Source organism: Punctularia strigosozonata, assembly GCF_000264995.1.
Source record: "Punctularia strigosozonata HHB-11173 SS5 unplaced genomic scaffold PUNSTscaffold_6, whole genome shotgun sequence".
NCBI classification, from domain to species: domain Eukaryota; kingdom Fungi; phylum Basidiomycota; class Agaricomycetes; order Corticiales; family Punctulariaceae; genus Punctularia; species Punctularia strigosozonata.
The window spans coordinates 497,783-524,055 of NW_006767438.1; the positions used below are offsets into that span (position 1 = coordinate 497,783).

The following is a 26,273-nucleotide window of genomic DNA, read 5'->3' on the forward strand; positions in this document are numbered from 1 at the left end:
CTAGTAGATCAGTCATCTCCTTTGACCGTGGGCGCCAAGTCACGTGTGTCCGTGTAAACGCGGTCGCGCGCGTCTTGTTCTCCTCTGCGGCCTCCCGTACCTACTCTCGCGTTTGCAGCTCTATCTCACTTCTACCTCCGATACACGTCTTCGACACAGATTAAGCCGCGAGTCAGGCGCGCAAAATGGTTGCCCAAACGCGAGGGGCTAACCAGTCTAGTCCGCACAAGTTGAAGTTCAGAGACAAGCTCGTCGGAAAAGGGCTTTCGACGGATGCTCTGCTCAAGAAGCTCAAGGGACTTCAGCAGGAGCTCAAGGATATGGATCAGGCTCATGTTGATGTATCCTCGCTACATGTTGTTCGCAAGGAGCTCATCCACAGCACCATCTTCTTGCATCGGGATCAAGGCGTCAAGGCGTACGCCGCGTGTTGTCTTGCCGATATCTTGCGCCTCTACGCGCCGGATGCCCCATATACTCAGAACGAACTCCGGGATATCTTTCAGTTCTTCTTTCAGCAGCTCGAAAAGTATCTGAAGGGTCAGGACTCTCCCTACTACGACCAGTATTTCCACCTCTTAGATTCACTGTCCACCGTCAAGAGCGTTGTACTTGTATGCGACCTCCCCGAAGCTGACGACCTCATCGTGACCGTATTTCGCCATTTCTTCGCGATCGTGCGCCGCGACTTGCCACAAAATCTGAGGATGCATATGGCGGACATACTCGTCGCGCTCACCGACGAATCCACCACCGTCCCGTCTGGCGTCATAGAGATCCTCATGGCACAGTTTACGGATAAAAACGCAGTAAGTAGTCTTATTCGCGCGGGTACCCGGTGATCTGAATTGTTTCTAGCGCTCGGATCAACCAGCCTACCAGATGGCGGTCAACGTATGCAACGCCACTGCAGACAAGCTTCAGCGGCACGTATGCCAGTACTTCACCGATATTATCACCGCTCGTCCAACAGAGGAAGACGAGGAAGCCGATTACACTGAAATCGAGGCCGCGCACGCTCTCGTTAAGCGGCTCAATCGGTCTTGTCCCGCATTACTGCACAACGTCGTGCCCCAATTGGAGGAGGAAATGCGCGTAGCGGACATCAAATTGCGTGTGATGGCGACGCAGGTCCTGGGGGAGATGTTCGCGGAGAAACGGGGCGCGGACTTAATGAGAAAATACCCAACGACTTGGGCAGCGTGGCTTGGACGGCACAAAGACAAGTCTTCGACTGTCCGCCAGGTATTCGTGGAGGCCACGAAAGGGCTGATCCAGAATCTACCGGAATCACGCGAGAGTCTCGAAGGTGCGTGCATCGCCTTGCCTTGACAACTTGCTTGACAACTTCCCGCAGAGGTCCTTGCTTCCAAGTTGTACGACCCAGACGACAAAGTTCGCACCGCCGTATGCAAGATATATGGCCAGCTCGACTACGAGACGGCTCTTCACCATGTTTCTGAGAATCAATTACGCACAGTTGTTGGACGAGGTTTGGATAAAAAGGTACATTTATTCTCACAGTGAAATGATGGCGGCTCGTGCTGATCATAGCTCTCAGCATCCGGTACGCCTTGCTGCCTCCACCACGGCCGGAAAGCTCTGGATATTGGCGTACCCCGAGATGTACGTTTCTCTACCGGATGTGATAATATTAGCGTCTGATTCCAGATAGTGAGAACGGAGATCCAGCAGCCATCCGGCATTTCTCTTGGATTCCTCAAGCCGTCTGCGACATGTTCGCCAACACTGATGCTCGGTACGACGTATCCGTCGCAAAATGATAACTGTGACACTGACCATCCGTGCAATTGCTAGTTCTGCTGCGGAGAATGCATTGTCAGAATACATATTTCCTTTACCCACAGCAAGCGCGAATGAGAAGGGGAAAGATGCTGGCATAGACGAAGGCGTGTGGACAGACAAGTTACTCACAACGATGAGATTCTTGGACGACAAAGGGATCAAATCAATGATCAATTTCACGGGTATCAAGCACTCGTAAGTTTTTCTGGGAGTGGACACGGACTCGAGGCTGAACGGCGTTGTAGGCGACCCACCGTGTACGAGGGATTCCTGCAAGCTTGTATCGAGAATAACGTGCGTTTTCTATATCCTCTCTTACCAAAAAAAATGGCATTAATAATGCTGTAGGGGGGTGTGATCGACGAAGACGAGGAGAAAGTTGTCAAGAAACTCGCGAACATCATAAAACGGATCTCAGGTGACTACTTTACCGAACGTCCTGAATGAGCTCAACAAACTGGGTACAAGGGACGTTTCCGGACACGCAGAAAGCTGCAGACGATCTGCACACATTTGCCAAGTTGAACGAAGGACGATTGTACAAACATCTTAAGGCTTGTATGGACCCTCAGACAGATCTCAAAGGTCTTGTGAAAGCCACAGTACGTCTTTCACCCCCTTCGTTGGCTCGCTCGTGCTGAACCTTCAATTGCAGACCGAATTCATCAAGCGGCTGGAGCAATCGTCTGCAGCAATCGTCCCGACCATGAAAATTGTCCTCCGGCGTGCCAGTCTCCGCGTTATCAACCAGTCTTTGATACCTACTCTCATCAAGCGCGTACAGAAGGGGGATCCATCAGGCGATGGTCATGGCACCAGCCAAGCACAGCTCAACGCAAACAACGCACACGCCTTGTTAACGATCATCTCAAAGTATCTACCAGCTCTGTACAAACCTCACGTGAACGAGCTCGCCAAGGGACTGGCAGAGGATAAGAATCCTCGAATGGTGGAAGTGTGCTTACAGGCGCTCGCGAGCGTGGCCAAAGGCGACCCCAATCTTGCTCCTTCGTACAAGAAGACAGCGGAGCGAGTCCAACGGTACGCTTTGTCCTCCAACAAACGGCATAGCAAGTTCGCTGCCCGTTTGCTGGCCATATCTAAGAATGCCGCGCAATCATGCCAACAAGTCGTTGACGTGAGTGAATTATCAACTCGCTTCCCCTCCAATTATCTCAACTGTTGCTAGAACATCGCGGACTCTCTCCCTGAGGCTGTCGACGAACAGCTTGTTGCATATGTCGCTGTGTTGCAACAGCTCGCGCATATGGCACCAGACGCGTTCGAGCAGAAGAGTGATGTCATCATCGCCCACCTTTTGAAGGAAGTCCTCATGGCTCCGTGCCCGCTTGATGAGGTCCGTGTGAGAAACGAGCAGAAAGACACTGTCTCACATTCGCTTCCTTTAGGACGCCATGGAAGATGACGCGGAGTGGATGGAAGACTCTCAATTGCCTCCACAACTTCAAGCAAAGCTCCTCTCGATGAAGCTTTGCCGAAACCGGTGCCTTGCGCACGCGTCGTCAGACAACGCGTTGGAAATTGCCACTCCAGTGCTCAAAATGTTCATCACCGTCATCTCAAATGGCGGCTCTTTCACGGCCGAAAGCGACGACAAGTCAGTCGAGGGTCACATTGCGCATCAGAGGGTATTTAACTGACGCGTGTGGACAGTCCCAAGGTGAAATCACGTTTACGGCTCCAGGCGGCGATATCGTTGCTCCGTTTATGTACGGTACAGAAGTTCGCCGAGGCTATGTCTCGACATTTCGTCACGCTCGCCGTGATGGTCCAGGTAGCATTTCTCTTGTTTCGCCTTGGAAACTGGCTCTTACAAAAACTCTAGGATCCTTGCTTTCAAGTCCGCATCTCGTTTTTGACGAAGTTAATCATCTTATTGTCTCCGAGGAAACTGCCGCCTTACTTCAATACCATCCCTTTCCTCACTGTTCACGACCCGGACCCCGAGGTGATTCAGTCGGTAAGCATGGTGTCATTGATATCAAAGGTAGACAATGCTCAACTTCTATAGGCTAAAGCGTTCGTGGCGTTTGCGTCACGCACATGGCCACCTTCGATACGCTCAACAGATTTGGAGTTGCTATTTCTTCGCTTTCTACATTTGCTTGCTCATCATCCCGACTTTGGTACCGACCATGAACAATTGCTTGAGATGGCGAAGTGAGTTGGTCTGTTTCGCTATCGGGCAAATCTTACAATATCGTAGATATTTGGACTTCTACATCGAGCTCGTTGCGACGGAGGAGAACATCTCTCTTCTCCATCATCTCGCTATGAGATGTAAGACGGTTAGGGATGCTGAATCCGACAGCGAGGTTGGTCTTGCGCCCAACGATAAACCATCCACGTATTTATGCATGGCAACAGCCTCTGTATATCATGAGCGAGTTGGCACAAGAGTTGCTGAAGGCCAAAGCTCATACGCGGTCGTGGAGCATTCAAACCTATCCAGGCAAAATCAGGCTACCAGGAGATATCTTCAAATCCCTCCCTGATGCGGGGATCAGGAAAAAAGTTTGTCCTCGATATGACGTCCAATGTACATTCTGACTCGGTCTCCCAGATCTGGGAGACTATATATCTCTCAGAACAGACATTGGCGTGGCTAGCGGAGCGGACTAAACCCTCTCAGAAGGCGATCAAGGTGAATCATTTTTTTCGTGACTGGATGGACATATCTCACCTTCATTTATCCAGGAGAGGCCCAAAGCCGAGCGACAACCTGCAGTCAAGCGCAAAGCCGGCGCATCCAAAACCAATGGGCGGTCTAAGTGCGTTGCCGCGGCGGTGTTGCTCGAAACGATTCTCATCCCTTCTGGCAGGCGAGCAAGGAGGAAGAAACGTAACGACGATGACGACGATGAGGAATCGAGGGCTTCCGATACAGAAGGAGACCAGAACAACTCTGATGCAGAGATGGACGAGGAACGATTGCCAAGCTCTAGGGCCGGCTCCGCACCACCCACCAGCGAAGCTGGCGAGGAAGAACCGGAGCAAAGACCCTCTCGAGGAGCTCGAACAAGGGCCAAGGTCTGAAATTCTCCTCATACTAAATGCATCATGTCTAACATACATGTGCACGCAGGCGAAGATCAAGGAGCAGTCCAAACGTTCCCCGAAGAAGCACGCAGACGGGGACTCATCAGAGTGATGAAGCCACAAAGTGATGTTTGATATTTATTCGTCGATCTATGGTATTGTTCAATGTTATCTGCTGCGCTGCCTGCATGACCTCCTTCCTACATGTACGTAATTTGCGGATGGATTATGAACCAAGGAAAACAGATGAAATGGCATAGGGGAGTCAATGATGATGATCTTATGATCCGGCGCGACAAACCGAAAGGAAAATGTGGTATTCAAAGCAATTCTGAATCGCTGCTGTCGACGCTTCCGAGGTTCGAAGAGGACACTGACGAAGTCTCTAACATATCCCAGTGACTCTCTGAGTCAGTGGTAGCAGGACTTTCGGATCGGATTGATCCGCTTCCGACGGACGCAAGGGATCGTCCATCCCCATCTGCGAACGGATCTGCGCCTTGCTGGACAGGTGTTTCCACCGTGCCGAGTTTAGGTTCCGCCTGGAGCGACGTCCCAAGTTCCCCTCGGATATCCTCACTCAGGCCGGGAATGGACGAATGTATCCTCTGCTCCAGCAGAGCGCGCGTGCCTGGCAGCAAGCTGCCCCCCGAACCAGAGCTGGCATCATCAGACGCAGACTCCCAGGTATCATCGGAGTCCGAATCCGTCATCTCGTAGTCCGTGGTAGGCGGGGGGGTAGGGGAGGCAATCAGGCGGCCGGAGCGCCCAGGCATACCAGCGAGCCAGATGCCTCCAAGGATCTTGTCCTCATCATCGCTTTCCTCCCGTCTGGATTTACGCTTCCCTTCGTGGGGCAGGGCCTCGTCTCCATCGGGCTTCCGCTTGTGGTCAGCTCTGGCTACATCGTCAAGCCAGGAGCTGAGACTATCCTGAGGGAAGCTCTTCTGATCGGCGATCCACTCTGTATTCCCCCATGGACCCGGCACAAAGCTGGACCCACGCATGCCAGACGGCGTGGGTATAGTCTCTTTCTCCTTGCCCTTGCCTTTAGCGCTGCGAGGGCTGGCGAGATTCTCGTCGGTCTGGATTTTCAGGTGCTTGACGGTTTCCATGCTAGCGGTGCGCTTCAGGCTCTTCTTCTCGCGAACCTCCTCCCAGCGCACGAGGGCTTCACGCTCACGGACATGGCGATCGAGCATCTCGTCCCACAAGGACTTGCTGTGAGTCGGGCGAACGTTGCGCATCACCCAGTCCGTATCGAGCATGGCGAGGTGCATCGTATCCTTGTAGGCCCCATCGGAAGGGTCGATGGTAGAGCGACGACGAAGTCCTTCGTTGACAAAGCCTCTGGAAAACGGATAGTAATGTCAGTGACCGCCAGCGCCTGGATAGACATTGCCTGAACGTACATCTGGGTGAATAGGCGCCTGACGTGGTCGTTCTTGGAGGGGTCTAGGACAACGGCCTGAACCCGGTGCAATCCCAACGAGTCGAAGCACCAACTGAGGACCTGCTCAAGTGCACGACGGGCATATCCCTTGCCGCGGTGCTGCCGTCCAATGACGATGCCAATGTTAACCTCGCCAGCGGGAACGTTATCCGGAGGTGTCACCGTCACATAGACGTAGCCGACCGTCGTCTGCGTTTCCATCATCATTCGCGTGGTCGCGGAGGGGTCCGGCGACCTCCTGGACTCGGGATCGAAGGTGTCGTCGCCATTGCGTGGATAAGTCGCGCGGCCAAACGCTGAAGCAACGACAGAAGGAGGGTAAGGAAGAGGACGAGTTGTCCACTCGTATTCTTCGAGATTGACGTGGGGTGATCCAGCGGGTTCCATGAAACCTGAGTTGAAGGTAGCGCCACCCTCCCGATGAACTTGTTCACTGGGCCAGCGCGGAGCGTCCCAGCTCTCGTAATATTCATCCAAAGCAGTAGCGCTGGAATGGTCGCCGGAGCCAGGCGGCGTTGCCTGCTCCTTCCACGGATACGTTGAAGGGCCTTGGGTATAGGAAACGTCTTCGAGAGGATCGAGCAGCCCACGCCTCCAGCTTTCGGATGCTTCCGATGTCGCCATCTGCTGCTTGGGCGGCTCGGGCTTGCCGGTTCGTTTCCCCAAGACTTCGGCGAAGTAGAAGCAGTGTTCCGCGAAGCTGGGGAGGATAGGTACGGGGGATTGAGCCGCCTCGACGGAGTGGTTGCGAAGGTCCTCCCAATACTCCTGGACATCTTGATCAAACAGCGTCGCCGGGTCAGCGTCGGGCGCTAGGACGATTTCTAGATCGGTGGGCTGCAGCTCGGAGCCCTTCTCAAAGAAGGCTGGCATGACAGACGCGTGGAATAGCGTTCGATGTTCAGACCAGCCAGTAGCAGTAGGCCTTATAACGAGGAGGTTACGCTGGGGCGAGTCAACGGCTGTGAACTGCGGAACCACGAGTCGGGCCATGTTATATTGGCGAGCGCTCTGCTGTTTGATGAAGCCCGAAGCCGGCTCTTTAGCGCCCCAATACACTCCGGAGCAGCCGCAGCATCACGAGTCCATTCCAGACCGAGAGAGGAAATGGTCGGGTCTTAGTGCAATAATCGAAGTTTCCCATGGTGCTTAGTTGAAGAGACGTGGACGCAACACAATGGAGATGGCGACGGGAGGAGGCAAGACGCAACAACATTCGGCCAACACAGGGCAATAATCTAGAAGCCGCATTACGCGTGTTATTCACACTATCACATCAGATCGTTACAGTACTCAAAGTCACATCCATCGCTGCACACCACTGCACACCACTAGCTTCGGCACCACTCAGAATAGTTCGTTGATCTCGAATGCCAGGAGAGAGCATGTCATTGTGGCATATGCATATGGAACACGGCATGCGGAAGCGAAAGTGGTAGCGACACGGATACGGGATATGCAAGTAAGAGCGTTTACTATAGAAAGGAACGCATTAGTAGCTAGGACAAGCTAAGTCCGAGGATCCTGACGTACGAAAGTGAGGGCGGCACCCTTGGTCTTTTTCTCGCCACCAAGCTCGAAGCTATTGCATCCAGTGAGGCGGGGAACGAAAGCAAGCAGGGCAGGAAGACGTACTGCTTGCAGCGTTTCAGCGACAGCTGCATCTTGTACTTGCACACCGTGCACTCCAATCGCAGCACGACCTTCTTAGTCGTCTTCGCCTAGAGACGAGGTTGGAATCCGATATCCATCTGATCTAAAGCGACGGCGCTTATCGCGTACCTTCTTGTGGAAGACGGGCTTGGTCTGACCACCGTAGCCGGATTGCTTACGGTCGTATCGCCGCTTGCCCTGCGCAGCCAACGAATCCTTGCCCTTCTTGTACTGAGTGACCTTGTGGGGGCTACATCCACGACCCATCGTCAGAACACCTTCAAACCAGTCAATCAACGGGATCGCATACGTGTGCTTCTTGCAGGTCTTGCCCTTGCAGTCTATTCATCCGTTTTGACCGTAGGCTCAGTCCCTACGTCACGCATAATTGGTCATAGAATAGCTCACAGGTGCGGCGTGTCCTACGATCCGAAAGGAGATGATTAGATTCTACTGAGCATATAGACATAGTCACATTCAACGATACTGACTTGGGGATATTGACCATGGTGCCGGCGTCGACGGGCGAAAGACCGAGCTTTGGGAAGGAGGAGAGGATGCGTGAGAAAAGCAAGCAGGTGCTGTACAGCTGGAGAAGGCTGTCTTCGCGCCGCTGATCAATGCGAACTGCCTTACAATTCAGTGTTTTTTCACGATCGAAGCCAAAGAGTCGATACGCCTTCCTTACGTCCGCGACCAACCCTGGATACACGCGAACTTGAGCGAAGGGGAGCGCGCTCTACCATGTGCATGGATCGCTGCGGTCGATAGTGTTCCCTCAACTGTGCAAATTTAATGGTCCAATCGTGCAAGGGATCATGTGGAACGTCCCGATACTTCTGGCGAACTACTTGAATTCAAAGGATGCTTATCAACCTTCGAGTTCTAATGGGGAGATTGCGGATGGAAACAGTCATACATAGCATTGCTTCCTTCGCTCCAACGGTTGATAATTGGCCCATGATATAACCTGATAACAAAGATAACTAAGCTACCGCTGAACCTCGGCGCCGATCAGCGCTCATCGGAGGTGAGCGGGAACCGTACACACTTCTTTGTGGATGATGACTCTTGCGTTACCTTTAGCGTATTAGCACGAATGCATCCACGTACGTCGATCGGATGACCTCGGCAATTCCGTTTCGCCATCTACTTGGCAACATAAAGCGCCTGCCCATGTTCGGTCGAAGTTGTCTCCTTCCCTTCCTGTTGGTATCCGCCTTCCGCAGACGCCCTCGTAGAGAGGTCAGCATTTGATCCCCATTCCTTGGGGACCCGTACCCCGTGATCCAACAGCCATAGGCAGGATGAAACTCCACGACTGGGTGGTAGCCCCGGACCTCGAGTCAATCGAGAGAGCGCACAAAGAGCAACTTCGCGATATGGAGAACGCTATCGTCGCGTGCTGTTGCGCACTGCAGGGGACGCGCGACGATGATTCACGACTCCCAGATTATGCGCTTGAGCTGGCTTTCCAGCTCGCGCGGCGATACACGTATTTCGGTGAGGTCCTGGATCTTGAACAGGCTGCCGATATCTGCCGGTGGGGGCTCCGTCACGACCAACTCTCGATAACTTCACGTGTCGCCCTCCTCGATCGTCTCGGAGAGGCTGTCGGGCACCTCTGGCGGCACGATCGGCAAAGCTCTCATATAGACGATGCACTAGCCGCGCATGTGGAATCATCAGCCCTCCGGCGAGTTCATGACCTCGACGAATCTCATAACGTACATTGCTTGGGAAACGCCACACTCAAATTAGCTTTCTCCAGCCCTCATCCGTCCTCCGGGTTACACGAGGCTCTTGCTCTCTTCAAGCAAGCGGCCCGTATGACCAAGTTGAAAGAGTCTCGCGCAAAATCGTTAATCTTCGCATGCGATACTATCCCCTTAATCTTCGAAATCGCAGGAGACAACCGATTTGCAGAAGGCTTGGAGTTGATCAAGGAAGCAATGGATTTGATTACACAAGACGACCCGCTTTTTGGATTGGCACTCCTCTCACTGGGAAAGACGCTGTGGAAGTCATTTCAGTCTCAAAATAATCACGATTCCGTAGAGGATCTCAAAACGGCTTTGATCGTACTACGGAATGCAAGCAACGTTAGCGCCATCACATCCCCGGCGCTTCACCGACACGCGACCCATATCCTAGGGTGGGCGTTATTAACCAGCTTCGAAGAAACGGGCAACTTGGATCATCTCGACGAGGCGATGAAACTGGCACGCATGGGACTGGCCACTTTCGAAGCTGGGTCGGTCAATAGGACTGTCGCAGTCCGCAAGCTCCAGTTCTGCCTGCGCCGTCGCTACGGAAGATTGGGCCTTCCACACGACCTCGACGAATCAATCGTGCTGGGTCGCATGGCTCTGGATACGTCACCTCCGGGGGACTTCGAAAGACCATCAACTCTCTGTTTTCTCGCATCGAGCCTACTGCAAAGATATGCCCGGTCACACTCTGAGGACGACCTGGGAGAAGCTATGCATCTGTCCGAGGAATCCATAACCCTAGCTCAAGACGTCGACTCTGCCAAGTGTCTACGCACTCTCGGTGAAGCCCGCTTATATCACGCGGTCGATATTTCACAGAACATTGACGAGCTGCACGAGGCGATATCAGTCTTGAGGAAGTCGTTGTCGCTCATTGCCGATGATCAGATCGGCAGGATCGAAACAATTGATACTCTCGCCACTGCCCTCCGTGCACAGGCACAGCGGACGAAAAGTGTTATTGATTTGGAGGAGGCAGTCTCGTGTCGCCGCAGATCCCTCTCCGACATCCCTCCTGTCCGACCAGATTATCCACATATGCAAGCTCTGCTCGCGGACGACCTTTTGGCCTTACATGAACTGGCAAACCGGCCAGGCGACCTCAACCTCTGCATGTCGTTCTTCCGAGATGCCGTCACCAATCCGTACGGTAATCCGCGGGACTCGTTACAATCCGGAAAGCGATGGATAGATGCGGCGACGCGTCACGAGCGGATCAGTGACATCTCCGAGGCCCATCACCACACCATCGGTCTCCTACCTCGATTAGCATACAGCGGGTACGATGCAGCAACACGGCTGCAATTCATGAGGGAGACTCCGGGGTTAGCACTCGGAGCAGCCAACCACGCGCTCCGGTACTCGAACGCAGAAAGGGCGATCGAGTTTCTAGAACAAGGCCGATCCGTCTTGTGGAGTCGGGCGCTTCAACATCGATATCACTTCCGCGATCTTCCACCTACCCTCTCTTCACAGCTCAATGCTATCACCGCCAAGTTGGAACGGCCGATTGGTGTCAAGTTGGCGGGAGGTATGACGGGCGACTGGGAGATGGCCCATCGTCGTCGCTTGATTGATGAGTTTGACTCGGCACTGGTGCAGATAAGGAGAACTCCGGGCTTTGAGAGGTACCTTCTACCGAAGAAGTACAGCGCGTTACGAGCTGCAGCTGCCAAGGGACCAATTGTAATCCTGCTGCCCGGCAAAGACCTATCGCATGCCATCATCATCAGTCCCCGGAACGAATTACAACCTCTCCCTCTGCCAATCACGACTGAGCGCCTGGCCGAACTGGCCGGTACCTTGTCGGGCGAGAATTCCGTCGCAAAACGGCGCAATGCGTCTTCTTCTCTGGACACCGATCGTCTTTCCCTCCTCAAAAAGCAGGTTGCCAAGAAAAAGGTCGACTCGGAGGACGCATACGTTGACATCCTCACAGAGCTATGGCAAAAAGTGGTACATCCTGTGATTAACCGTCTGAGATACGAGGTCAGAGCACATCGATCACGCTACCTTTTTTTCTCGCTAATTTTGGTCCTTTGCCATCCAGGCCTGCGCTCTCGATGAGAGACCTCGGCTTTGGTGGTGTCCCACTGGTCATTTCACCTTCCTTCCTATCCATGCCGCTGGGGTGTACGATGCTAGCTCCATGAGCCAATGCGCATCGGACTACGTCATCTCATCCTACACGCCAACGCTGGAGACGCTCATGAATGCACGAGAAGAATTCCATCGCTTATCCGATCAGCTATCTCCGCGACTGCTGCTTGTTGGCCAGCCCGAGGCCCCTTATTGCCAACCACTGCCGAAGACGGTGGACGAAGTCCAGGCGGTCAAAGACATAATCTCATCCTCGAGGTTGAGTGATTCTGGCAGGTCCTGGCAACAAGTGAGTATTCTTAGTCAAGATGCCACGACGAAGCACGTTCTGGAGGAGCTGCCGGGTGCATCCATCGTGCATCTGGCTTGCCATGGTTTCCAGAACCACGAGGACCCGTTCAGGAGGTCAGTGCGACGCGTCCTTGGCTTGATGTCATCGCTGATAGGGTGTTGTAGCGGATTTGTAATGATTGACGGGGTTCTGACGGCATCTCACCTTATGGACCTCAAGCTGCCCCATGCTTTCTTCGCATTTCTGAGCGCTTGCGAATCTGCGATGGGCGATCAGGTATGACGATATCATTTCATTGACGCGCTGGACCCAAGGCTGATCGAACGATTTCGCAGAATTTGCCAGACGAGACCCTGCACCTCGCAGCGACGATGATGTTTGTTGGCTTCAAGAGCGTCATTGGGACGATGTGGTGCGTATAATGTCCCTCAGGAGCTCGCCAAATATGGAGATACTCATACATCCGCTTCCCATCTAGGTCCATGAACGACTTTGACGGGCCAGAGGTCGCCACAGCCGTGTACCGCGACCTTTTTGGAGAGCGCCAATCGGACGAGCTGGACCCAGAAAAAATCCCAAGGGCTCTCGACGCTGTGACTCGTCGAATGAGACAAGCAGGCTTACATCCCTCACGATGGGCGACCTACATTCACATGGGAATCTAGAGCACGGAGCTAGATGTCAAATATATTGTAATGATAATAAAGTCAGATTCATGTGTGGCTATCGGCTGATACTACGGACGCTCTCAACACTGTGGGCCCATCAGATACTCTGATACTCTCAAAACGGCGCTATGAAACACGCATTGTAGAAGGAACTTCCACCGCACCTCCCAAAGTGGTCCGAGATGATCTCATTCCCGTTCTCCACGCTGCTACTGCAGCAGCACGCCCGGAGCAGCGCGATCACCCCAAGCAAAATCTCTGCCTGCAGCGCCCACCCTCCCGAGCATGTGCCGCCCGTAAAATGTAGCGGGGGGAAGGGATTCTGATAATCGATGGGACCCATACGCCGGGTGCACTGCCGAGTACTTGCGACCGCGTCGTCATCCGGCACGATCAGATACATACGGTGGGTCGAGCTTGCCCAGCGTTTGCGGAGGGAGGCGTGCGCCGGTGCAAGGATTACGAACGATCATCGTTGTCATAAGTATGATATGGATGTACAACATACAGAGACCATGGGCGAGCTTCTGGCCCAAAGGAATCATGTGCGGGTCAGCGATAACACCCTGCGACCGAGAGAAGTGAGTGCACGACCAAAAAAAGTCTTGCCGGCGCACTGCGAGACCGTCAGACAAACGAGGGCGCTCAGACGAGAACGCAGAAGCACACCTTGCTGCACCAGTACAAGGAGGTATAACCGCTCCCATCACACCTCTCATATCGGTCCGATAGAGGCCAGTTTGCGTTTTCCATGCTGCCGCAGTAGCAGCACACCCTGAGCAGCGCATCCTCTTCTAGCAGGAGCTCCGCCTGCAGCGCCCGCCCATATGATGTCCCAGCGTCCGAGCGTGTGCCACCCATCAGTTGGAGCGGCGGGTTCTCCCAAGGTTGAGCGAGCAGCGCGTCAAGCGTGCTTCCGGGCGCCTGCGATTGCGTTGGTTCCACGTCAGGCACAACCCACAGCACCGGCTTTCCGTCGGGGGAAAGCTCGGCGGGTGACGTGGAGTTGAGCGTGGTGAGGTAGCGAACGGCGGGAACGTCGGGACCCGTGGCGGTCACCAGCGCGTACTGGGCCAGGTCGGTGTCCGCTTTGCGCGCGACGGCGAACGGGATGACGATCGTGAAGGTCCCGACGGAGTAAGTCGCGATGCGGTCGCGGATGTAGCCCTCCATGAGTGAGCTTTGTGGATTGATGGGCACAGAGGACTGCTAGATGTGATGTTCTACATCAGCCCGAGCCTTTCCCTGTTATTTCTGTTCTGACGGAGGAGCTCAAGGCTGCTCAAGGTCGCGGGAGGACTCTGTGGCGGCGATCTCCGAGTGGCGCTGCAGCGTTCGACGACGGACACAGCCTCGCGCGAGCGACTTTGGTTCTGCCGCCATGTCCACCAGCTTCCAAGCCTTACCAGCTCGTCCAAGATCTCTAAGGGTGCCTAGACGTTGATGAAGGCATGGCCACAAAGCAGTAAACAGAAACTCGTTGCTACCGAATCCTCGTGCCATAGCCATATCAGGGCAAACTCAAGCGGATATCATCGGATCGCCAGCGGATGAACTGGACGAAACGGAAAGATGCCACGGTGAATGATGCGCCAGACGCCTTCCTGTCATTTTCCTGAAACACTCTGGTCGGTCATCTTGGTGTGCGCCAACAACTGCCGAAGATTATGGGCATCCACATCTGGGCTCCGGAGCGGCGCTTGAGATCGCATATAAACCTCTCAAGGATGGACGCAAACATCACGGATTGCTGGATCGATCCCAAGGGCGTTCACGACTTCCTTCCTTCCTTCTGTTCTTTTTTTTGGGGGGGTCTTGCCATAATCTCGACTTAATTTCCTTCGCTTTCGCTCATCATGGCTCGCCTTAACAACTCCTTCTTGATCTTCCTCCTTGCATGCGTTCTCCTCGTGGACGCGGTACCCCTTGGGCTCAAAAGACCGACCACGAAGAGCTCTCCGGTGAAGGCGCCACCGATCAAGGCGCCGCCAGTCAAGGCTACCCCCATCGTGGCGAAGACCACTGCAAAAGCTGCTACTACAGTGCGTATCCTGTCTTCCGGCCTTCGCTCACATCCCTGATTTGAAGACGGAATAGGCTCTCCCTACACTCGTAAAGACGACTTCGGCAGCTGTGACTAGGATCTCGACAACGGCAGCTGCCGCTAAAACTACCAGCGCAGTTTTCAGCAACAAGTCTGCCACTTCTAGCACGTCGATCGTTACCACATCGGTCGGTCGCACGTCCGCCACATCTGCTATCACAAGATCCAGCGCCGTCTCGAGCTCTTCGGCAGTGTCTGCATCTTCGCTCGCGAGCTCGTCCACCGCGTCTTCCGCCCTCACCTCGGCCTCCGCGACCCCGTCCAACGGAACTGCGGCAGCAGTACGTTTACGGCTTGTTCCGGCTCGTTGACGGTTTTACTGAGAACGGAGTATCTTGTGTCTTAGTGTCCCATCAAGGCCACCAACTCTACGAAAACGGCCAAGAAGACGGCTCGCGACGATCTCTTCCGCCGCGTCGGTACCCCAGAGTTCATCGGCTGGCACGGAACCAACTCTGTACATATCCTACGCACATCGCATGTCCGTGTACGCCGTAGGGTCTGATCCATGCTTGTCGCTATGCAGATCACCGCCGACTTCTGGGTGTCTCAGGGAGGCACGATCAGCAAGCCGCCGGCGCCCAAGGCGGGCATCTTCGACTCGTTCACCTTCGACTTCTTCGGCCAAACGAACAAGCAGGCTGACCTCACCTCCGGTGCCGACCAGGCACTCGGCGTGGGTCTCTACGTCGCCGACCAGCGCGCTTTGTGAGTAGTGACCACAAACGCCTCCGTCGCTCGCAGGGAGATGCTGACCCTGACAATCACGCAGCGCCGAAAGCTTCGCAAACGTGAACGTCCAGGTGAACAAGGCCAAAGACGCGACGTTTGCCGGCACGGCCAAGGTCTGCGCCATCTTCGCCAAAGACTCCGCGAACTGGCGCACGGCGATCACCAAAGCCTTCATTCCGACGAACCTCATCGGCGACTCGGCGGACGCGACGAAGAAGGCCGCGCTCGAGAACAAGCGGCTCGCGCAGATCAAGGGCGCGCTCGCGCTCGCCGGGCGCAGCGTGCAGAACGCCGCGAACGTGGTCAAGTTTGGCGTGCTGTTCCCCGGGGCGACGGGCGTCGCCGGCACCGTCAACCAGCTCGTCCTCCCGAGCGCGATCACGACCTTGTTTTCTGCGACGTGCTTCGATCCTGCGGCTGCCGCCGCGAGCGGCCAGGGAGATCTGGATTATAGTAGTGTAGCGCAGAGGACGGAGTGGTGCATCGTGAGCGAGACGGGAACGGACCCATGCGCGCAGCCAGCGCAGTGCGGGTGAGCAGCTATGTGGCGATGAAGGGGTTATTCATTCGAGCTGTCGTCATTCCGAAGTCCGGGTCAATATACAGGGAATCTATATGTACACATTATAATCATTACCTTACATTCCACCAGCTATACATTCAACTGGTGCGCTCGAGCTTCCAGGTTTGGGATCGTTTGATATATCGATTTCCCATAGACAAGACTGCTCCTGCGCATGCTCGACGACCTCAGCCTACAAAACAACGCGCTTTTCAAGTACGTCCCTGTCCTTGTGGGAGGAATAGCACATCTGAGGCTTGTACGTCTTATCGTATCAGGCAGGTCACGACGAGTGGCAATCCATTGATTTCGATGTCTGGTGAGAACAGGCACAACGAGGATGGCCTAGATGAGGATGCAACACCGTTCTGTTCAATACTGGCTTGCACCAATGACGGCAAGCTTATGACTCTCCACATCAACGAACACCTGGAAGCAGCATGCATCAGCAGCATACGGGGATCAGAGCTGATAAATGAGGCACTTACCTCTGGATTGGTAATGCGGGGCTGTTCATACGTCAGTACGTTTGCCTGCACGTTGGAACAACAATCAAGGCTGGGCAAAACAAGCCAGAAGGATCGGCAGTTCACCTTTGCCAGCGAATCTGTTGTGCTGGCTATTATGCGGGAACGTTCATATCCTCCTCCAGCTCGCGAGTTCAATGTTGACATCAACGTGCAGGAGTAAAGTTTACCGAGAGGAAAGTTGAAGGCGAGATGTCTGCGAATGGCTAGTGAGACCATCGCTAGATTGGTACAAGCATGTCACTCACAGGCCGGTTGACTGAGAATGTGCGCCAACTAAGTTGGAATCTGGATGATGTTGAAGGCAAACTCACCGTGGACAGGTACACCACCAAGTCCATGATTGCCCAAATGGATGTTATGAGACCATTCTGCACGGTCGCTGAATGGCAGACATCAGAACTCGTGCAGCTGCCATGGGTGTTTGCACAGCAAGCAAAACCCACTCCTTATAATCTTATCGACCAGCCTATCGGTAGCTGCGAAACCTGTCTTGTGCCGCCGCAGGTTCCAGGTCAGAGATATAGTTATAGCCGTATCGCCTACACATCTAGTCAGAAACGCAGGCATGGAACTTCCAGGGTGAATTGATAACCACATGCTGCTGCAGAGATGAGCCAGACAATGACTACAGCCTTCCCATGAGAAAATGAGCAAGTAATCACAATCATAGGAGCACCTTCCACTCACCCTGAATCGTTGATATTGTGTGAACTCGGGAATAAATCGAATGGCTATCGCGGTACCAATCCCACCTACTGCATGATGGTTCTCGGTATGTGTATATCAGCGCAAATGGATCAGGACATACGAGCTGAAATGCAGGCTGCAGCTCCGATGCATATGGAAATCCACGCGTAACCCGGCTTTGCTATAATCCTATCCAAAGCGCGTACAGTTGAAGCAAGGATAGGAAGCTTCATATTACGAACTGCGCACCTAATCCTCCACGCGAAGAACAGTTGCGACATAGTACCAACGATGCCCTGCGATGACCCGTCATTTCCCGTGCGAGATATGCCATCATGCTCAAACTTACGACCATTGCTGGATCTACCGAAAACATGCGTATTGAATGCCACTGCATTGACGTTGAAAGTAAGGCACGCACCAGTCGAGAAAACTTGACAATGACATCAGTCAATATGAGACGGTATCGAGGGGTGCAACGCACCCCAATTTCCGTTCTCTAAAGCTGCAAAATCACCTGCAAAGCGCGTGAGCACAGAGAGTATATAGAATAGGGGAAGGGTCGCGTGTACCGAAACGATTGACCAATATGTCGTAAATCCACCATATGTCAAATACACAGTTGACCGTATCTGCAAGAAGTAAGATTGCGACGAATAGCTTGATTCCAAGCTTGTCCCTGTTTCATGTTCAACCGGTTGTAATTGTGAGAATTACAGACATGATATACCTTGTAAATGTCGTGAAGTAAAAAAATGCTTGGCTCAATAGGATTCCGAACAAGGTGACGTTACAGAACGTGCCCGCAAGCGCAGGGCCATGACTATACATATAGATATCAGATGGATACGTTCGATTGCCTGCAAAGTGGCATTTACGCGATGGTCGCCGGAGAGGGCATACCGAGAGCGAGTCAGGGTTGTCGATGTGAGGGTGACAGGGGAATTGCCACAACAACGGGGGTACTGGGCTCTACAAGGGCGATAAAGGTGACCTTTTGCCAAAGAGAACAGCGATGCAATTATACGGTTGGAGAACGTGTGATCCAAGATGACGAAAGAACACTGCTCCGTACACGTACGTCCAAAGAAGCCAGCCAGTATGGTGTCGCTTCACAACAATACGCTTCGGATTGCTGTCGGCATTGATGTATCAGAATGATGGTCCAGAGACAGAGGAGTAAGATTACCGGCGTCCAGTGTGTGTGCTCGAGGGGACCGATGACAGCAACCACTACCAGAGCTTGAGCCCCAAAAGATTATGGCAGTGGGGCTGGGCCTGGCCAAATTCGGATATGCAGGTGAGGAATCTTGAACAATCCCTGCTTCGCCCTCTGCCGTCACGAACCTATCGACTGACTCAGTACGATGTACGTGTGGAGCGCTGTTTGGGTGCCATGCTATCGTAGTGATTGGTACCTTCGTATGCGCAGAGCTGTTGATAATCCAGAGTCCATGGGCCTAGTAAACTTGTAGACGCATATGAACGTTTGAAGACCTTGATTGAAGAGCGGTAGCACAAGAAGCACACGGAGTTCAAAGAGATGCCCCAGCCTGAACAGCCAATAGGGGAAGCCTGTGCAAGTAACGCCGCGCTCTCGATGAGAGAGTCGTACGTAGTCGCATTGTATGTTCATTATACGTCGGATCCAGGATCATGAGGCCTGACGCGGTTACATACAAACTTTCTGCGCTGTTTGCCACAACGACTGCGTGGCGCTCGGCGCGGTGGGAACAATGTGGAAGATACTTGCATGATTCCGAGCAGCCGTCGAGCGGGTGACAACGGATTCTTTGGACAGCAAGCAAGAAGGACGGCGACTTCCCCAATTAGCAACATGGGGAACGGCACAAGCAACGGCAGATGGCCCAGCGCTGTTGCGTGAGTGAAAGGCAGTGAAAGCGCTGTCGAAGCGGATGGCGCGAGGTCCCAGCGGCGGCTCGTGCCTTTCGGCCAACGACTTCTCGATGTCTGTCATTTCCAGTTCTGCAACCATGCGCGAGGCCTCTCCCTTGGTCTATCCAGGGACTCAATTACACCGAGACGCCATTCAAGGTTCGAGGACTGCACTGTGAAGCACTCGACTCGATAAGATGCTGTCACGACCGGGTCTCCGAAACTGACTGGGGCATATAAGCACATCAGAGCCCGCCCCAAAAGTACACACAATTCTGCCGCATACAGCTGCTCTCTGCTTTGGATTGTATATCCCAAGATGGCCAACGACACTTACTCCAATTACGAAGTAATCATCGTCGGAGGTGATCGTCAATACATCCATTCCCCTTGGGGAAGAGTACTAACGCTCCTCTTCTTCCTTGCCTTGCGCAGGTGGAACTGCCGCTGGCGTTATTGCAGGCAGGCTGGCGGCGGCAGATTCCAACCTACGAATCCTCGTTCTCGAAGCCGGCCCGCACACCAGGGACCAGCTGATTCACACTCAACCGGCGCGTTATCTTGCCCACCTCGCGCCGACCAGCACTACCGTCAGATTCTATGTGGGAAAACCCAGTGAACACCTGGGCGGTCGCCAAGTTGTGGTCCCATGTGGCGCCTGCCTCGGTGGGGGATCGAGCGTGAACTTTGCGATGTACACTCGTGCGAGTGCTTCAGATTACGACGATTGGAAGAACATATATGGGAATCACGGGTGGGGATCAAACGACTTGAACCCGCTACTGCGTAAAGTACGCCTTACGAGGAGCTTTTCAATGTTGTTGCTGAGTATCCCCATCATAGACGGAGACTTACCAAGTCGCTGAAGGCATGCCTACTCATGGCTACGATGGTACGTCATCTGTCTTCTTGAATATACGAATATTTGACGTCTCGCATTATGTACTGTCAGGACCCTTAAAAGTATCGTACGGTGGAGCATTCATCACCATCGGACAAGAGTTCCTTGGCGTCGCTTCTGCGTATGACCCTGATCGTCCCATTCTCGAAGACATCAACTCGCTTTCCGCAGGCAACGGTTACGGGGTGAGTCAGTAAAGTAGTGATTTTCTCGAAGTATGCTCATGTATGAATCTATAATGGTCCTGTAGCGATGGCAAAAGTAAATCATCTCCACCACAGTGCTTAAAAACTGCATGCTAACCGTCTTCGACAAGGTGGATAAGCGGCGACAAAGGAACCCGCTCCGATGTCCCTCACCACTTCTTGTACAACCAGTCGCACAACAATAACCTGGTCATCGAAACTGGGTGCCTCGTTCGCCGCGTCCTCTTCGAGTATGTTTATCCATGGTGTGAGATGTCGTCAAGACGTAGAACTCATACCCGGGCAGCGATAAACGTGCGTCAGGAGTTGAATACACATACTCCCCGCGGGTGCGTCCAAACGAAGATTGCAAATCTATCAGGATCGCACGCGCCAGCAAACTCGTCGTTATAGCCGCAGGCGCCTTGGGATCGCCACAGGTCCTCGAACGTTCTGGTGTTGGCCGCAAGGATGTGCTTGATAAAGTTGGCGTCAACCAGATCGTGGACTTGCCTGGAGTAGGGACTGATTACCAAGGTTTGTGTTTGAATATCGACGGCACGTTGAACAAACTATCTTCTTATGCTACATAGACCACCAGGTCATCTTTGCCCCTTATCTGGCCCCGGATACCTGTGATACCTTGGATGGCATTGTTAGGAGTGACGAAACAGAGGTTCAGAGTATGATCTTCCCGCTCACGTCATTCTCGTGCGAACCTCAATATATGATTCAAAACAGGATGGAACACTATATGGGAGAAAGATGGTAAAGGTCTGATGGCGCACAAGCAAGTTCCCTTTTACGCGAACTAGGTTAGTAATATGACGGAACTGTCCTAGTGCTCTGGACGCTGGTGGCAAATTGCGCCCCACCAATGCGGAGCTGCAACAGATCGGCCCGGCGTTTGCAACTCGGTGGCATGAATATTTCGCTACGGAAGACCATCAGGATAAGCCCGCCTACTGGATCGGTGCGGTTGCATTGTGTGTATTCGCACGAGACCGCAATCTTTGTTACGATTCTAACCAGGCCATGCGGCAGACTCGTAGGGGATCCGAGTAGGTCACCATACCGGAAATACTTCTCTGTAGGATACTTTCTGGTAAGTGCTACCCTCGTGACCCACGGATGTCACCATAGCAATTTTGCTGGATAGGAGTACCCCTCATCCAGGGGTTATATCCATATTACATCAAAGGAAAACGTTGATGCTTCGCCAGAATTCGATCCTGGATACTGTAGCAGGTGAATGCTATATTATCCTGCACTAAGAATCAGTCTATTCAAAAACTACGATCAGACCAGATGACCTAGAGCTTCTAAGCTTCTTATACAAGAAATCGCGCGAATTTGCGCGGCGAATGCCGTCATATCGTGGAGAGTATCTCCCAGGCCATCCACAGTTCCCGGAAGGCAGCAAGGCTGCCGTTTCCGAATCTGGAACACCCGTTGCGAACGATTCTCCGGACATCCAATACGACGAAAGGGATGAGGAAGCCATCCAGACATACACTAGGGCCACAGGTCCGTATTTCCGCGTCTACAGTAGCATCATTGATGTACTCACAACCTTCGCCTTCGTAGTGGGGACAGCATGGCACTCGGTTAGACATTCGTTATGGGCGGAGCACAGAACCTGATATCATCATTGATACGTGTCAACAGCTTGGGACATGCGCGATGAAACCTAGAGAAGACGGAGGGGTCGTCGATGCTGATCTCAACGTGTATGGGACGACATGCCTCAAAGTGGCCGGTGCGTGCGCGCGCGGACGTGGCCCGAGGAATCTGATGCCAATTCTCTTGTAGATATGTCGATTGCTCCCGGTAATGTCGGAGCTGTGAGTTACGAACATTCTTTTTGCCGATTTCAGGACTGAATATCCGCTAGAACACGTACTCCACCGCACTTGTCATTGGAGAGAAGGCGGCACTGATCATCGCTGATTATCTTGGGATCAAGAGCATATAAAATTCGCTGGTCAAAAGTATGCTGCTATACTGGAGCTCATCGCATGACGATGGCTTCGTCACCTCAACCTTGGGCAGAGAGTTAAAGAATGAGGACTATGCATATCGCTCATTTCGAACTGTCGATCTGTGTGATGCCCTCATGTTACTTTGACCAAACAATGTCGACTCCGATAGTCGTTTTTCCCTGGCAGGGACTACTTTCGCATATTTTCTAACCTTGTGAAGCTCGGGGCTAGCTCTCCTCTCCTCCTCAAGATCAACTTCACGCGGTGGCTATACGATTACATGGACTCTTGTATCGATCCCTTTTGGCTGCAAGCCGTCAACCCCACTGCAACGTGTTACCATCCGAAGCAGGCATTATTGCATTGAGTCCGTTTATCAACCCGGAGCATTTCAAGTTGGCGCTATCTGCGATAAGTCTCGCGCGCGGGGCCAGTGCATGTTTCCACTGGCGCGTGCGATCATGCATTGGACGCCGCCAGGTGATGAGCTCGTGCAGCTGGAAGCATACCTGATGACGACTCCGTGACGTGCTCGATGTCGGATTAGAAGGCGTGTTCAGATAGCGAACCTGATATCATGTTCTGCTTGCCCTCAATATGCACTGCATGAAAGACGAGCCGCACCCTTCGCGATGAGGGCAATCGAATCGGGTATAACATACAGGTTACAGTGCAGTATACATATATTAAAGCACCAAATCCCACAACAACTCAACAAGAACGATGGTAAACCTTCAACTCATGGAGATGCTGAGCCTGATCCTCTCGCTGAGCGTGATCCCTCCGCCGGGCTCATGCCCCTGTGGGGCATGACGCTCCCTTGCACTTCTTTGTCGAGTCACGGCACGGATCCACCCCCGTCTCGCTCACGATGCACCAATTCGTCCTCTGCGCCGATGTCGTGTATTCATCGAAGTCTGGGGGTTTGCTTGGCACGTCCGCAGGATCAAAGCACGTCGCGGAAAACAACTCCGTGATTGCGCTTGGGATCATCAGCTGGTTGGCCTTGCTCGAAGGCCGACTCGGGTCCAGCACGCCAAACTTGACCACCCGCTGAGCATTTTGCACGCCCCGGTATGCAGCATTGAGCACGCGTACAATATGATCGAGGCGCGCGTCCTCAAATGCCTTCTTCTGCGTGGCCGTGCCGTCGTCGCGGATGAGATTCCGGGGAATGAAGGCCTTGGTAACCGCCGTACGCCAATTGGCAGAGTCCTTAGCAAAGATCTGGCAGACCTTGGGCGTCCCGGCGAAACTGGGGTCTTTGAGCCTGTTGATATTAGTGTTCCCATTTGCAAAACCACGCGCACTACACCATTATGTCAATAAATTCAACATCAAGCCCTGATAAGTGAAGCCACTGACATATCAAGGTCGTCAGTGACGTACAGGCCAGTACCAAGCTCTTCGTCAGCGCCGGATGTGAGGTCGGCCTGCTTTCTGGTTTGACCAAAGAAGTCGAAAGTGAACGAGTCAAAGATCCCGGCATTGGGCGGCGGCGGTTTGCTGATCGTACCCCGGCGTCCGGCCCAAAAGTTGGAGGTAATCTGTAGAATGACAACATATGTTTAGTTGTCATGAGGTGCGCAGTGGAGCGGACTGCTCTACAACGTACAGAGTTAGTTCCATGCCACCCGATAAATTCTGGCCCACTGGAGATCGGAACGGCAGACGAGCTGCCAAGCGAAGGCGCGGAAGATACCACGGAGCTCGACACTACGCCTGAGCTTGTAGTGGCAGACGTCGTGGATGTGCCAACAACCAATGCACTAGTAATCGACGCACTGAAGATGGAGGGAGCAGACTTGATGCTGAGCGCGACAGGAGTGGGTGTAGTCGTCGATATCCTTGCCACAGATGTGAGGGTCGCCTTCACTGATGGTACGACCTATTGCCATCTTCGTATCGGTATGAACGGCCAGATGATACATCACGCACGACGTTGACAGCTTTGCTGCTTGTTTTCGCGACCACGGGAAGTGCTTTGACTGGTGACGCATTGACCAGCGGTGCCTTGAACCGGGAGGTATTCGTGATGGGCCCGTCGAGCACAAGTGGTACGGCATCCACCAGAAGTATACAAGCAAGGAAGAGAATTAAGTACGACATGGTGAGGCGCGCCATAATGAAAATACGTGAAGAAGGTCAGAACGAGGCGCTTATGAAAACAACCGAAGAAGAAGGGTGAAATGAGCGAGAAATTCCTTGGATCGGGCCAGCAATCCGTGAGGTTGCTCTTCATGCTCGAGGGATTTATATATGTTGTCGTGAGCTAGAAAACATTTGGGGCTTCCAGGAAGTGTTGGTGAAGACCAAGATACCCGAACGAGAGTTTCCAGAGTTGGCAAGCACATCTTGGCCAGCGCAAGTGCTGGCAAAGGCTGGTCATGACACTGGAAGAGCCGGAGCACTCAGAGGCATGATCCAGATCACGACGCAAGGCTCTGCAGATGGAACCTGACGAAGCAGGTGCTGTCAGACACGACCTGGATGTACTATAGTCGCGGAGTTATACGTCGAACACAAGCACCGTGTCGAGAAGTAACAAGACGACCTGAGACTTGAGCTTGACTTTGCGGTGCAATTGGCGCTAGAGCGCGCGTGCGATGAGCTAATATTATTTGGCCTGCTTGTCCACAGTCACGACCGGCTAATGCCGGACACCCCGTCAATGCGGTCCGCGCTTATTTACATCGAATTTCCAGCTGTCGTCTGCGTTAGTAGTCTGATGATCAGAATTGTGCAGGGAATATGCAGTGCATCGATACCCGAGGCAGCTTCTTCGGAGCGTCGCCACAGCATCCATGCTAGGAGGTATGCTCAAGGAGGGCGCGTTGATCCCAGTGCTACGCAGCTTGAGGGCATGTGTACTGTACTACGGGCCAGATTTAGATCAATCCGTGCAATGGTAGTGGCTACGGCGCTTCAAAGGGGTACGCAAATGTTCGTCCTGAGTGTCGTTCACGCGACTGACTGTCTGATGATCTAGGACGTACTCGTAGTGGTCGTGCGACTGCTTCAGGTTTCAAGCCGGAAACTTATCTAGCACCGGTGCGCCAGCATGCGAACGATTACTACTCTACTTTACCCTGACGACCAGACAACTGTAGGTCAATAGCCATGCGGATGGAGTACCACAGCCAGAGGCCCGACACCCGGAATCCAAGTTCAGGCTATGATCTCGGCAGTTTCCCAGCTTTACTTCGCCTAGCCGGTGGCATCTTTCGACAGCCTGCTCGAAGAGTACAAAGCGAAGACTCAAGATGACACAGGCTCGCACTCTGTCCTGCTCCCCATCTATAGAGCCGCCCATGGTCCGTTGCATCGGTGATCGGATTGAGGCCTACTATCATGGGGAGGGGAACCTCATCAATCCTGTACTCACAGGTTTTCCCTTCGCCCTCGCGCGCAAATCGCATATCGACCCGTTCCAGTACGTGCTGGTGTCTACCTGGGGCCCGAGCGCCTTTGAAGTCTGCTACGTCACTACCCTTAACTCCACTTCACCCGCCGAGCTCTCTCCCCATGGGAAGCCACTGTTGTGGGTTGTTCCGGACATCGAGATGACGCCGTCGCGAGTACCTGGCGGTACGCTTGACGCGCTGCTCGCTATCAATTACAAACGCCCCCCGCTGCGTTTGACAGGCGGTATGCGGTTGGACGCGCGTGCGCCGGGAGGGCGGGCACTGCAGGCGGAGGTATTGCTCGAGGAGGACGCCCTGCTTCGAGTATGCTGCTACTGTGGCTGCGTGGAGCGGGCAAATCATAGCACCCAGTTCGAGAGGTGCGGTGGGCGCGGCTACAACTCACTGTACTGGTGCCTTGAGGTATGTTTTGCTCGCCGTTATCGGAGCGACGGGCGGTCTGACGAGCTTGCAGTGCTCGAGAAG

The 26,273-nt window shown here is 53.5% G+C and overlaps 10 protein-coding genes across 10 annotated transcripts in view; 5 read left to right on the plus strand and 5 right to left on the minus strand.

Annotated features, from left to right (window-relative positions):
* Window positions 1–185: 185 nt before the first annotated feature.
* PUNSTDRAFT_67344 (uncharacterized protein) lies at window positions 186–4,322 on the plus strand (the record flags this gene model as incomplete). The annotated part of the gene is made up of 16 exons (XM_007383502.1): window positions 186–809; window positions 859–1,309; window positions 1,358–1,506; window positions 1,562–1,645; window positions 1,680–1,759; window positions 1,819–2,001; window positions 2,052–2,100; window positions 2,155–2,224; window positions 2,275–2,408; window positions 2,462–2,944; window positions 2,996–3,163; window positions 3,216–3,428; window positions 3,512–3,601; window positions 3,653–3,787; window positions 3,839–3,987; window positions 4,034–4,322. 16 exons carry the CDS (start codon window positions 186–188, stop codon window positions 4,320–4,322), a joined length of 3,351 nt encoding a protein of 1,116 aa, XP_007383564.1.
* An 864-nt stretch (window positions 4,323–5,186) lies between these two features.
* On the minus strand, window positions 5,187–7,312 carry PUNSTDRAFT_134043 (uncharacterized protein; the record flags this gene model as incomplete). The annotated part of the gene is made up of 2 exons (XM_007383503.1): window positions 5,187–6,216; window positions 6,279–7,312. The coding sequence occupies 2 exons, from the start codon at window positions 7,310–7,312 to the stop codon at window positions 5,187–5,189; spliced, it is 2,064 nt and encodes a 687-aa protein (XP_007383565.1).
* Window positions 7,313–7,554: 242 nt separating this feature from the next.
* PUNSTDRAFT_102388 (60S ribosomal protein L44) lies at window positions 7,555–8,510 on the minus strand. Its single transcript, XM_007383504.1, has 7 exons — window positions 8,464–8,510; window positions 8,381–8,394; window positions 8,283–8,313; window positions 8,102–8,222; window positions 7,955–8,040; window positions 7,853–7,901; window positions 7,555–7,794 (listed from the first exon to the last, which is right to left on the minus strand). The coding sequence occupies exons 1-7, from the start codon at window positions 8,478–8,480 to the stop codon at window positions 7,792–7,794; spliced, it is 321 nt and encodes a 106-aa protein (XP_007383566.1). The 5' UTR covers window positions 8,481–8,510; the 3' UTR covers window positions 7,555–7,791.
* Window positions 8,511–9,056: 546 nt separating this feature from the next.
* Window positions 9,057–12,801, plus strand: PUNSTDRAFT_143569 (uncharacterized protein; the record flags this gene model as incomplete). The annotated part of the gene is made up of 5 exons (XM_007383505.1): window positions 9,057–11,733; window positions 11,795–12,249; window positions 12,301–12,412; window positions 12,472–12,548; window positions 12,615–12,801. The coding sequence occupies exons 1-5, from the start codon at window positions 9,280–9,282 to the stop codon at window positions 12,799–12,801; spliced, it is 3,285 nt and encodes a 1,094-aa protein (XP_007383567.1). The 5' UTR covers window positions 9,057–9,279.
* A 462-nt stretch (window positions 12,802–13,263) lies between these two features.
* PUNSTDRAFT_52337 (uncharacterized protein) lies at window positions 13,264–14,087 on the minus strand. Its single transcript, XM_007383506.1, has 2 exons — window positions 13,474–14,087; window positions 13,264–13,420 (listed from the first exon to the last, which is right to left on the minus strand). The coding sequence occupies exons 1-2, from the start codon at window positions 13,975–13,977 to the stop codon at window positions 13,346–13,348; spliced, it is 579 nt and encodes a 192-aa protein (XP_007383568.1). The 5' UTR covers window positions 13,978–14,087; the 3' UTR covers window positions 13,264–13,345.
* A 93-nt stretch (window positions 14,088–14,180) lies between these two features.
* On the plus strand, window positions 14,181–16,320 carry PUNSTDRAFT_52340 (uncharacterized protein). The gene is made up of 4 exons (XM_007383507.1): window positions 14,181–14,846; window positions 14,902–15,189; window positions 15,255–15,616; window positions 15,681–16,320. The coding sequence occupies exons 3-4, from the start codon at window positions 15,417–15,419 to the stop codon at window positions 16,174–16,176; spliced, it is 696 nt and encodes a 231-aa protein (XP_007383569.1). The 5' UTR covers window positions 14,181–14,846; window positions 14,902–15,189; window positions 15,255–15,416; the 3' UTR covers window positions 16,177–16,320.
* A 148-nt stretch (window positions 16,321–16,468) lies between these two features.
* PUNSTDRAFT_68337 (uncharacterized protein) lies at window positions 16,469–18,250 on the minus strand (the record flags this gene model as incomplete). Its single annotated transcript, XM_007383508.1, has 8 exons — window positions 16,469–16,935; window positions 17,040–17,111; window positions 17,176–17,271; window positions 17,328–17,364; window positions 17,420–17,500; window positions 17,690–17,715; window positions 17,956–18,098; window positions 18,150–18,250. The coding sequence occupies 8 exons, from the start codon at window positions 18,248–18,250 to the stop codon at window positions 16,469–16,471; spliced, it is 1,023 nt and encodes a 340-aa protein (XP_007383570.1).
* A 1,384-nt stretch (window positions 18,251–19,634) lies between these two features.
* On the plus strand, window positions 19,635–22,376 carry PUNSTDRAFT_143572 (alcohol oxidase; the record flags this gene model as incomplete). The annotated part of the gene is made up of 17 exons (XM_007383509.1): window positions 19,635–19,680; window positions 19,751–20,106; window positions 20,159–20,207; window positions 20,268–20,401; window positions 20,467–20,477; window positions 20,533–20,652; window positions 20,709–20,938; window positions 20,995–21,084; window positions 21,143–21,191; window positions 21,244–21,387; window positions 21,446–21,506; window positions 21,561–21,649; window positions 21,705–21,928; window positions 21,989–22,008; window positions 22,070–22,160; window positions 22,214–22,245; window positions 22,296–22,376. 17 exons carry the CDS (start codon window positions 19,635–19,637, stop codon window positions 22,374–22,376), a joined length of 1,827 nt encoding a protein of 608 aa, XP_007383571.1.
* Window positions 22,377–23,175: 799 nt separating this feature from the next.
* PUNSTDRAFT_134050 (uncharacterized protein) lies at window positions 23,176–24,492 on the minus strand (the record flags this gene model as incomplete). Its single annotated transcript, XM_007383510.1, has 4 exons — window positions 23,176–23,692; window positions 23,749–23,930; window positions 23,999–24,271; window positions 24,322–24,492. 4 exons carry the CDS (start codon window positions 24,490–24,492, stop codon window positions 23,176–23,178), a joined length of 1,143 nt encoding a protein of 380 aa, XP_007383572.1.
* Window positions 24,493–25,055: 563 nt separating this feature from the next.
* PUNSTDRAFT_52343 (uncharacterized protein) overlaps window positions 25,056–26,273 on the plus strand; it is a 2,263-nt gene continuing 1,045 nt past the window's right edge. Inside the window, exons 1-3 of the mRNA XM_007383511.1 lie at window positions 25,056–25,316; window positions 25,373–25,434; window positions 25,494–26,210. Coding sequence (XP_007383573.1) covers window positions 25,947–26,210 — 264 coding nt within the window. The 5' untranslated portion in view covers window positions 25,056–25,316; window positions 25,373–25,434; window positions 25,494–25,946. The remainder of the gene's footprint in view (window positions 25,317–25,372; window positions 25,435–25,493; window positions 26,211–26,273) is intronic.

What these genes read in the sequence shown, in the direction of transcription:
- PUNSTDRAFT_52340 (XM_007383507.1), top strand. Translation starts at nt 15,417, where the DNA reads ATGCTTGTCGCTATGCAGATCACCGCCGACTTCTGGGTGTCTCAGGGA. An exon ending in GTCGCCGACCAGCGCGCTTT is followed by an intron (nt 15,617 to 15,680) that starts GTGAGTAGTGAC and finishes ACAATCACGCAG; the next exon opens with CGCCGAAAGCTTCGCAAACG.
- PUNSTDRAFT_52337 (XM_007383506.1), bottom strand. Translation starts at nt 13,977, where the DNA reads ATGGAGGGCTACATCCGCGACCGCATCGCGACTTACTCCGTCGGGACC. An exon ending in CCTTGTACTGGTGCAGCAAG is followed by an intron (nt 13,421 to 13,473) that starts GTGTGCTTCTGC and finishes ACGGTCTCGCAG; the next exon opens with TGCGCCGGCAAGACTTTTTT.
- PUNSTDRAFT_102388 (XM_007383504.1), bottom strand. An exon ending in AAGACCTGCAAGAAGCACAC is followed by an intron (nt 8,223 to 8,282) that starts GTATGCGATCCC and finishes TCGTGGATGTAG; the next exon opens with CCCCCACAAGGTCACTCAGT. An exon ending in AGCCCGTCTTCCACAAGAAG is followed by an intron (nt 8,041 to 8,101) that starts GTACGCGATAAG and finishes CCTCGTCTCTAG; the next exon opens with GCGAAGACGACTAAGAAGGT.